Source organism: Pyrus communis, chromosome 8 (assembly GCF_963583255.1).
Source record: "Pyrus communis chromosome 8, drPyrComm1.1, whole genome shotgun sequence".
Classification (NCBI taxonomy): Eukaryota; Viridiplantae; Streptophyta; class Magnoliopsida; order Rosales; family Rosaceae; genus Pyrus; species Pyrus communis.
Window position 1 is genome coordinate 15,129,130 of NC_084810.1, and position 9,377 is coordinate 15,138,506.

Here is a 9,377-nt window from a genome sequence, read left to right on the forward strand (position 1 = left end):
CCTGCAAAACAATTACTACCTCAGGTCAAGGCCAAGAGCCTCATGCGCCCACGATGAATAGGAGGGGCCTCATGGGCCCACGATGAATGGGAGGGGGGACTTTGGCCGAAGAACCTACGATGCCAAAGTTAGAATTTGAGGGAACAATGTTTAGAGAATTTTGGAGAATTTTGCAAGAGAGTTGGAATTAGGTTTTTGGGAGAAATGAGAGCTATTTATAGGGGTGTGGCTAGTCCTATTTGGAGAAAAGGGGTCCGGCCACTTATGATGTTTTTTGGGTGTAATTGCAAGATATTATATCAAAATAATATCTTGCAATCAATTAGGAAATTAATTAGAAAATTAATCAATTAATTTAGGTAATTAATCCTATTTAGAATGAATAATTGAAGGTTACCTTGTGGGGAGGATTTGATGAGGATGAATGAAATAGGTTTTGAATAAATACCTACTTTGATCACTTTTGACCTTGATTGAGTTGTGATTGTTAGCTGCTTACGTGTAGGAGTTCCTGTGTGCCTCGAGGGTAATTTTATCTTTTTTATCCGAGAATCCAAGTGTCGCCTCCATATTTTTCTCGATTATTTTTGGCACCACACATGCTGGGCTACTTCCAAGAAAGAGCAACAAGTGTAGAGATCTTCTTGCTTTAGAAAACATAGGATTGTTTCTTATTTTGATTTAGATTCCCCTTCAATTGGAAATTATATTCTTCTAGGAAAAGGAAATAAATTTCTCCCAAGGTCTATTTAAGTCTACCTTAAGTAGTTTATTAAATCAACTTTGGAGAGCAATTTATTCTACCCTACAAGAGAAAGAAAGCTAGAGGATATTTATTCCTCCTCCCCTAGCAATCTTCTACACTTGCCTGTGCAAATGACCGTCTTTTGTTGCTTTATTCATCTTCACGCTGCTCTAAGGTAAGAAAAAAAATAATTTTCCTTGTCTTCTCAATTTTTGGGAGCCTCAGTGCTTGAAATTTGGCTCGACGAGAGTCGAGGATGCGTGAAAAAGGGCTTGGAGGAGTTCATGGCATTGTTGCCATGGGTGACAAGATACAGCGTGGTCGACTCGGCTAGGGTTGAGGGTTAGTGTGGCTGGCACAGGCCAGGAAGCTGGGCTAGATGAATGGGCTTCGGCCCATGAGAAGGAGTGGAACAGCGGGGCACTGGCCCATTTTCCTTCTATTTGAGCCGTGAAGCTTACAGGTTGAGGAAGTATCTAGCCAGGCCGCAGGGTCTGGCATGGTTGCTGGGCTTCTACGGCTTAGGCTGTAAGTAGGCTCTTTTTATTTATTTATTTATTTTTTTATTTTTTTTTGAGGTTGGGCTTGGGCTCGTGCCTGAGGGAGAAGAGAGAAAGAGGCTGATGACTCTAATTAGGTTGTAGGGCCTGTAGCGTCGTATCACTCCTTTTTATTTTTTTTTGCAAGCAGTCGCCTAACGAATTTTCTTCGCGTCTTTGTAGAATTTCTTCAAGAATGTCTTCCTCAAGCCACAAGAATGATGATGGTGTGCTGCCATTGTATCGTTAAGGCAAGTCTTTGGGCAAGGTTGGCTACTTCAAGGCTGCTCACTTCAAAATTAGCTCCGATGACTTCTTTAAAGACTTCATTGAGGCATATAAACACATTATTCCATCGGAAGTACGTGTGAAGCGTGTCAAGGATGATAGCAGCTATGAGCCGTGTAGTGAGGCTTAGAGAGCCATCAAGTTTCACCTCTACTACTTTGTGTTGGGGTTCACTTTTCCTATGTAGCGTTTCTTTCAAGAATGTTATGTTCCATTAGATGTGCCCCCGTTTATTGTTCTCTGAATACGATCCACGTGCTGGTGGGATTCTTCAGTATAAGCCAATTCTTTGACTTAGATCTAACCATCAACGAATTTTGGTACTTCTTTGACATAGGCCACATCGAAAACGTTGGACAGCTACGATTTCGCCATAGGTTCTTTGACCATTCGAGCAAAGGAGATCATGACTGGGTTAAGGAGACTTCAGAGATAAGTGGAGAATCGGAGTCTGATTTTTCTCCCAAGTTGCGTGTTCCAACGATTTTCATCTCTTGTAAGTAGGCTACTTAATCCCTCCACTGCTTTGTACTTTCGCTAAGATGCTTTTTGATTTACTGATTTTCTCATTATGTTCTTGTAAATTCAAAATTTGGCTCAACTCCTAAGACTTCTCTAGACATGAAGAAAGTGCATGTCGTTCTGGGTATCTCTTCCGAGTACTGTGAGTGGCATTGGCTGCTTAGTCCTCTTCGCTAGGAGAAATGAAGGTTACCCCCGAGAAAGAAGATAAAGCGAATCAAGGCTAAGACATTGGCTCACCCGATCATTGTTGTGGAGCTTGCTGCAAATGAAGGTGGGAAAAAGAGACTTTCTCTGCCTGCTCAAGAGATGTCAGCTGAGAAAAAGCCAAAGACTTCTTTTGCTGCTAGCGAGGGTTCACCGGCTGGCCCCATGCTTATGATTGACTTGACTTCTTCCAAGGGTGAGAAAGGTGAGGCTGCTAGATTCGTGCTAGTGACACTTGCCGTTCTAAAGGTGGCCAGCTTGGTTGCTATTAGGATCGCTTAGCGTAGAAGTTCTACCATGCCCTAGTGCTGAAATTTGTACCAAAACATCCGTCTGGGGGTAAGTCTGGTTCCCCTTTAGAGATGCCTGCTACTTTAAAAAGTGACAAGGTGCCTTTGCCTACTAAAGTGGCACCAAAACCCGTTCCCTCTGTTGCTGAGACTGATTCGTCTGCTGAGAAAAAAGAGACTACTTGTGTGGGCAGTTGTAAGAAATCTACCAAGTTTATTTTTGGGGAAGCTACCGAGATTTATGCATTCTTGAGACCAAATTTACTCGAGGACATGGATGTGTGTGCCAAGTTTGTTGATGACGTCAAATGAGTTGTTGGCCCAAGTTCATTTGCAAAGCATACGATCGAGTATAAGAGAACTGTTCTACTGGTTATGATGTAGAAAACGACGATTCTAGCTGCCAAGTCTATGTTCCTTGATCAAAAGGATACCAAGGCTGCCAAGAAGGTGGCAAGAACTATGACAGTCGAAGCTTATTCCTCAACCAAAAATGTCAAGAAGTTAGAATCTGAGCTTGTTGCTTTGTAGAGGTCTAATATATCTATCCCCACTTCTCTGCAGCTTGAGACCACTCGCCAAGAGATCGTGGATTTTAAACTAAGCTTGACGTGATCTAAGTAAAGTATGAAAGTGCAGAAAACGAGATCGGGTGTTACATACCTCAGATTTAAGATCTTGAGCATGCCATCTTTAAGTTCCACTCTGCTGTTTACACAAAGGATGAAAAACAGATCACTGCTTACAACCAACTGATCCATTTCAAGAAGGTCATTGATAGGCTTAAGTCTCAAGTGTTGGAACTCCAAAGTGCTTTGAAGATTAACGACCGTCTAAAGAAGGAAATGGAGGAGTTGCAGTGTGTCTGTACTAGTCTGCTCGAGGTGAATGAGCAGTTGGAGGGTGAAAAGGCTGGGGTCAAGGCTTCGCTTACTCAGAGTCAAGCCAATTTCTACAAGTTAGGTTATATAGACTATCTCTTTAAGCAGCCGTCTAATTTTGAGTATTTTGGTAAAGACTTCGAGACCTTCTTTATTTCTCCAAAAGACTTTCTCCTCTTCACTTTCAAGGCTTCCATTAGTGAAGTAGTCTGAAAAGCTGATGCCCAGGCTTGAGCAGTCCAGGTTGAAGTGTCGAATGGTGCAGCTGCTGAGGGTGCCGTGGTTGCTGAAGGTATGGTGACCGTGTAATCGTGGAGCATTCAAGCTGCTGAGGAGTAGTTTTCTAGGTAGTCTTTAGGATTTTCTTTGTTTTCCTTGTTGCCTTTGCTTTGCTTAAACTCCTTTGGTCTTTGTTAGTCGTTCATCAATTTTGCTAGAAAATTTAATAAACTTGCTTCCTTCGTTTTTCTCCATTTCACTTCTTTTGTTCATGCCCTAACCTTTTGACTTTATAGACTAGTGGCAAGCGTGCTACCTTTCTATAAGCAGACAGGCCCGCGTAGCCTATGTGTTGGAAATATGCCTAAAGCCATACTTTATGGACATTTCACATGTTAAACTAATCTAGTTTAATATAAAGGACAAAGATTATTGTTGAAAGCCATCTCATATAAATGTTATATGCTTCAACGATAAGTCCAAGGAATATATAATTGGGAGAATGTGATCCAAAGAAGTTAGATTCATGAGACCATTCTTTTTTTGTATACATATCCTAAACGTTCCTGATCATAGGATTGCCAACTGGGCATTGATAGTTCGTTAAAATTAGCACATGCTATATCTTCTCTTAAAGAGAGTGATTGGTCTCAAGTCAATGGTGTAACTGACACCAAGATAAGCATGTTGGTGCTCAATAGAGAATGAGTCCACTAAGCACGATCAACGAGGAATTCTCATACTCATGTCATATGAGAACTTATGATTGGGATAATGCAAAGTAGTCATTTGACCTAAGGCATCATAGTTGTCTTGTGGTTAGGTCCTTGATCTTTGACTATGTCAAAGTCATTCCATCAAAGGGTGTCCACGGTATAGTTGGGGTTAAGCCACTTAGCCATAGAGGCAAGTGAATGCATAACAAGGGACCTCTACCCTTCAAACCGTTTGAGGGAGAATACTCTTTGATATGATTAAGAATCTTTGGCCATAATATGAATGAGAATCAAGAAGTCGTTCCAAATCACTTTCAAGGTAATCATATATGTAAAAGAATCACATTGGATTGTAGACATGAATAAACTATCAAACCAAACAATGTGGTTAAGAGTATTGTATTAGAGAAAGACCATATTGCATTGTAATCCCAAACTTAATAGGTTATCCACCTCTTCTAATTATCTTAGGTAGCCATGACATACTGCTAGGTGTCACTCATAGTTTGTTGAAGCCCTAAAGGTGTATAATCACTAAAGGGAGAATTGAAAGTACGTTTCAATTCACAATCGATTTGAAGAGTTCTAATCACCCACTGGCTCGCTAAAAGGAACCTAATGGATCACACATTGTGTAAGGTAATGTTTGAAGGATTTAACAGAGATGAGTAAGGATAATTAAATGGTTTAATTATTTATGGCTAGGATTAATTAATATGTTAATTAATCAAACGAATAAGTTCATTATAGACCTCCGGTTAGTTTTGGGCTGCAAGGCCCAATAGGATTTGAGTGTCAAGCCTATTAACATAAATTGTATGACAACTTATTGACTAAAGACCTAAAAAGGCCCAAACAAAAAATAACCTTAAGGAGGCCGGCCATATAGAGAAAGAAAGGGTTTCTGGTTCTTTTAGTCACTTAATTGAAGGGACTATGTAAAGGACTTTATAACCTTTTCATCATTAGGGTTTTCTAAGGGAAGAAAAGAGAACAACTCTCTCTCTTTTCTCTCTAGAACAGCCAGCCACCATGGGGAAATTTGTATAAGCAAAGAGGTGCTTCAAAGGTATAAAGTTTCTCAACTCACTTTGTTTTAAGTTGAGTCTTGGTTCACCACAACTACTAGACCTTGAATTTCATGGGTAAAGTTTTATTTTTGAGTGCATACAAGCATGATTCCGCCTTTTAATTGTTAATAACTTGCATATATGTTGCTCAAATGAACTAGTTTTCACAAATATTTCCTTCACTATGCAGCCGTAGGTGTTGGTGTAGAACTTTGCAAAGTTTTTAGCCATAAGGTCAGCAGCCGGACGCCTTACTTACAAAAGCAGACAAGTCTGCATAACCACTAAGCTGTTAACCTTGGCTTTGTCCAATTTTGTAGGTTGCATAGCAATTGTCACAACACTTTAGGACTTAGTGTAGATCAATCCGCGCTTTGGTAGAAATAAAGCCTATCGATTGCGTAACATGCCATCAATGGATGAAGTTTTGTATAAGCGTGCTAACTTGTTTAACCTTTCATAGAAACATGCGGTTGTATAAGTTTAGCACGACTTACTGCTCAAAGGGCAAGCCATAAACAGTCTTTTGGAAACCGTAAGTTACCTTAGTGCACTCGATATCAACTTTAAGGTTCTAGGGCAACCGTCCATAAGGCTTATTGGGTGATGTGCCCCCTCCGTTTCTAGGGCATGGTTCCCTGCGGATTAGGCCAAGAAACCCAAAATCCTTCAGCTAGCTAAGTCTTGAAAAAGACCATTGCGGCTACTTCTACGAATCACGACGCAAGCCATCGTGCATCTAGTTATTCTAGGGCAGCCTGGCTCATCCACTTCTGGATTTTCAGAGTGTAAAGTTTATCTTCCTGCTTTGGAAAATAGACCCATGTAGGTGTCGAGAAATTGGTTTACCCTCTTGCACTGGAAAGCATGGTTGGTCTCTCGGGGGGTGCAATTCTTGCGATGAGCCCCTAAGAAGGGTGCGGTATTTTTTTTGATGTTCAGGAGCGATCAGTTGTTATAGACATGCAATCAAGCCAAGTTGTAAATTACTTTTGAATTCCTCATTGAAAAACAAGTGAAACGAACGAAAACTTAGCTGTAAGGTAAAAACTGCATAACAACTAGATAATCCTCAGCTTGCGAGGTGGTGCCTGTTGAGCCGCTTGTGTTCTTCAAGCTTTGATGTGGTAGGAGGTTACATATCGTACTTTCTCAGATTGTAAGCGTTCCACTGCTTTTCGATGTCTTTGTCTTTCATGGTGGTGAGGGTGTAATTACCTTTGCCGTCTACTCTGATGATTTTATACAGATCTTCCCATATAGGATCCATCTTTTTTATGCCTTCTCTACAAGCAATGATAAAGGCTTTTCTTAGGACTAGATTTTTGGGTTGAAACTGCCGAATCTTGGCCCTTTTGTTATACCTAGAGAGGAATTGCTGCTGGTAGGATGTGATGCGGATGATGGTTTGCTCGCGTTTTTCTCCTCTGCCAGATCTAAGCTTGTGGCCATCTTCTTATGGTTCTGCTCAATACTTAGCAATAGAGTACTGATACTTGACACGATGACATTGAGAGGAATGATTGCTTCTGAACCAAATGCTAAAGAGAAATGAGTTTCACCGATGGCTTGTCACTTGGTCGTGCGATATGCCCATACACATTCGGGGAGTTCATCTGGCCACTTTCCCTTATTGTCGGAGAGAGATTTCTTGAGGCAATCGAGAATCGTCTTGTTGGATGCTTCAGTCTGCCCATTGCCTTGAGGATATCTCAGCGTGGACATATGCTGCTTAATGTTATACTTTTGGAAGAACTTCGTCAAATCTTTGCCCATGAATTGTGGGCCATTGTCGGTGACGATGGATTAACGGATGCCAAATCAGCAAATGATGTTCCTTTATATGAAGTGTTCTATGTTCGTTTGGGTCATGGTTGTCATGGGCTCTACTTCTACCCATTTCGTCAAGTAATTGGTTACCACGATCATCATGCCACTGCCTCAGTAGAGGGTGGCATTGGCTCTACTAGGTCGATTGCCCATGGCATGAAAGACTAAGGACTCGTTTGTAGGTGTAATTTGCTGGCAGACAATGCTAGTACCAACTTATAGCATTGGCAATGGTTGCATTTTTGTACTAACTCCTTAGCATCTTAGTACATAGTAGGCTAATAGTAGCCCGAGTTAAGAACTTTTTGTGCTAATGATCGGCATCCAGAGTGATTTCCACAAACGCCTTCGTGGATTGAGCTTAGAACTTTTAGGTCATCGCGAAGCACTAAGCAGCGGAGATGTGGTCTGATGTAAGATCTTCGGATGAGAATGCCGTTCCACATGTAGTAGCGTGTTGCCTTTATTTGGAGCTTTCTAGACTCCAACCTTTCTATAGGGAGTGTGCCATTGATCATGTAGTCTATAATAGAACTTTGCCAGTTAGGAGTTATACTAACCTGTGACACTTCGGCTGCTGGCTCTGCTTCTATGCTTCACTTGTCTAGATACTCCACTAGAGTAGAGCGTTTGAGTTGGTGGTCGAGGACGGAGCCTAAGCCGGCTAGCGCGTCTGCGTGGGTGTTGTCTACCCGCAGAACTTAAGTGAGTTTTTAAGTGTGAAATGCCTCAAGTTGCTTGCGTACCTTCTCTAGGTATTGCGCTATCCTTGGATGTTTTGCCATGTACTCCCCAGTAGTCTAACTGGTGATTAGCTGGGAATCAGAATGAATTGCGAGCTTTTTCATCGCCAAGTTTTTTGCCATTCAGAGGCCTGCTAGTAGGGCCTCATACTCTGCTTCGTTGTTGGATGCTTTGAAGCATAGAGTGATCACCTGCTTAAGCATCGAATCGTCTAAGGTGATAAGGACCATGCTTGCTCCCAAGCTTTTGTAGTTGGATACGACGTTGACATGCAAATGCCAGAAGCATCCATTAGGGGAGTAGGAATGGCGAGGGAGTGCTCGGCTGCCTCCAAGGCGTCGTTGGGTCGCTCTGTTGCATCGCCTAGGCTAGGCATAAATTCTGCTATGAAGTCTGCCAAAGCTTGGGCCTTTATCGCCATGTGGGGTTAGAAAACTAAACCGTATTGGCCAAGTTACAACATCCATTTCATCACTCATTGAGAAGCATCTGGACTATATAGGATCGATCGTAGAGGATGTTGAGTCATGACAATGACTATATGAGCTTGAAAGTATGGTTTGAGTTTCCGAGCCGTAACAACTAACGTTAAAATTAATTTTTTGATCTTCGAGTATCTAGTTTCCTCATCAAGAAGAGCTTTAGAAGTGTAGAATACGGGCAGTTAGGCCCTCAGCTCTTCTCGTATGAGGACAGAGTTTACTGCTACTTCTGAGATTACCAAGTAGATGTATAAGTCCTCCACTGCTTCTGGCTTAGATAGTAAGGGAAGTGATGTAAGATACTTCTTCAGGTCTTGGAAAGCTTTTTCGCACTCATCACCCCATTTATCTCGTTGTGCCCTTTTGATGGCCTTGAAAAAGGATTTGCATCGATCGGTGGACCGCAAGAGAAAGTGGTTAAGGGCGGCTGCTCGTCTTGTTAAGCTTTGGATCTCCTTCAAGTTAGTTGGAGATTTCATCTCTAGGATCACTCGGATTTGCTTGGGATGTGCTTCGATTCCTCGTTAGGTTACTAGGTACCCTAAAAATCTGCCTAAAGATACTCCAAATGTGCATTTGGCGGGATTGAGCTTCATCTTGTACTTTCTAAGGATGTCAAAAGTTTTTGCCATGTTGCCGATATGGTCTGATCGCTGTTTGCCCTTCACCATGATGTCGTCGACATAGACTACCATGGTTACTCCAATTTGCTTTCTGAACATCATGTTTACTAACATTTGGTAAGTGGCCCCTGTGTTCTTGAGGCCAATGGGCATGATCTTGTTGCAGTAGGTGCCTCGCTCGATCACGAACATGGTTTTCTCTTTGTCGGGCTCGCACATGG

General features: G+C 41.8%; 1 protein-coding gene across 1 annotated transcript; it reads right to left on the reverse strand.

Annotated features, from left to right (window-relative positions):
* Positions 1-7,585: 7,585 nt before the first annotated feature.
* On the reverse strand, positions 7,586-8,472 carry LOC137743010 (uncharacterized). Its single transcript, XM_068482934.1, has 3 exons — positions 8,331-8,472; positions 8,054-8,122; positions 7,586-7,830 (listed from the first exon to the last, which is right to left on the reverse strand). The coding sequence occupies exons 1-3, from the start codon at positions 8,470-8,472 to the stop codon at positions 7,586-7,588; spliced, it is 456 nt and encodes a 151-aa protein (XP_068339035.1).
* Between the last annotated feature and the right edge of the window lie 905 nt (positions 8,473-9,377).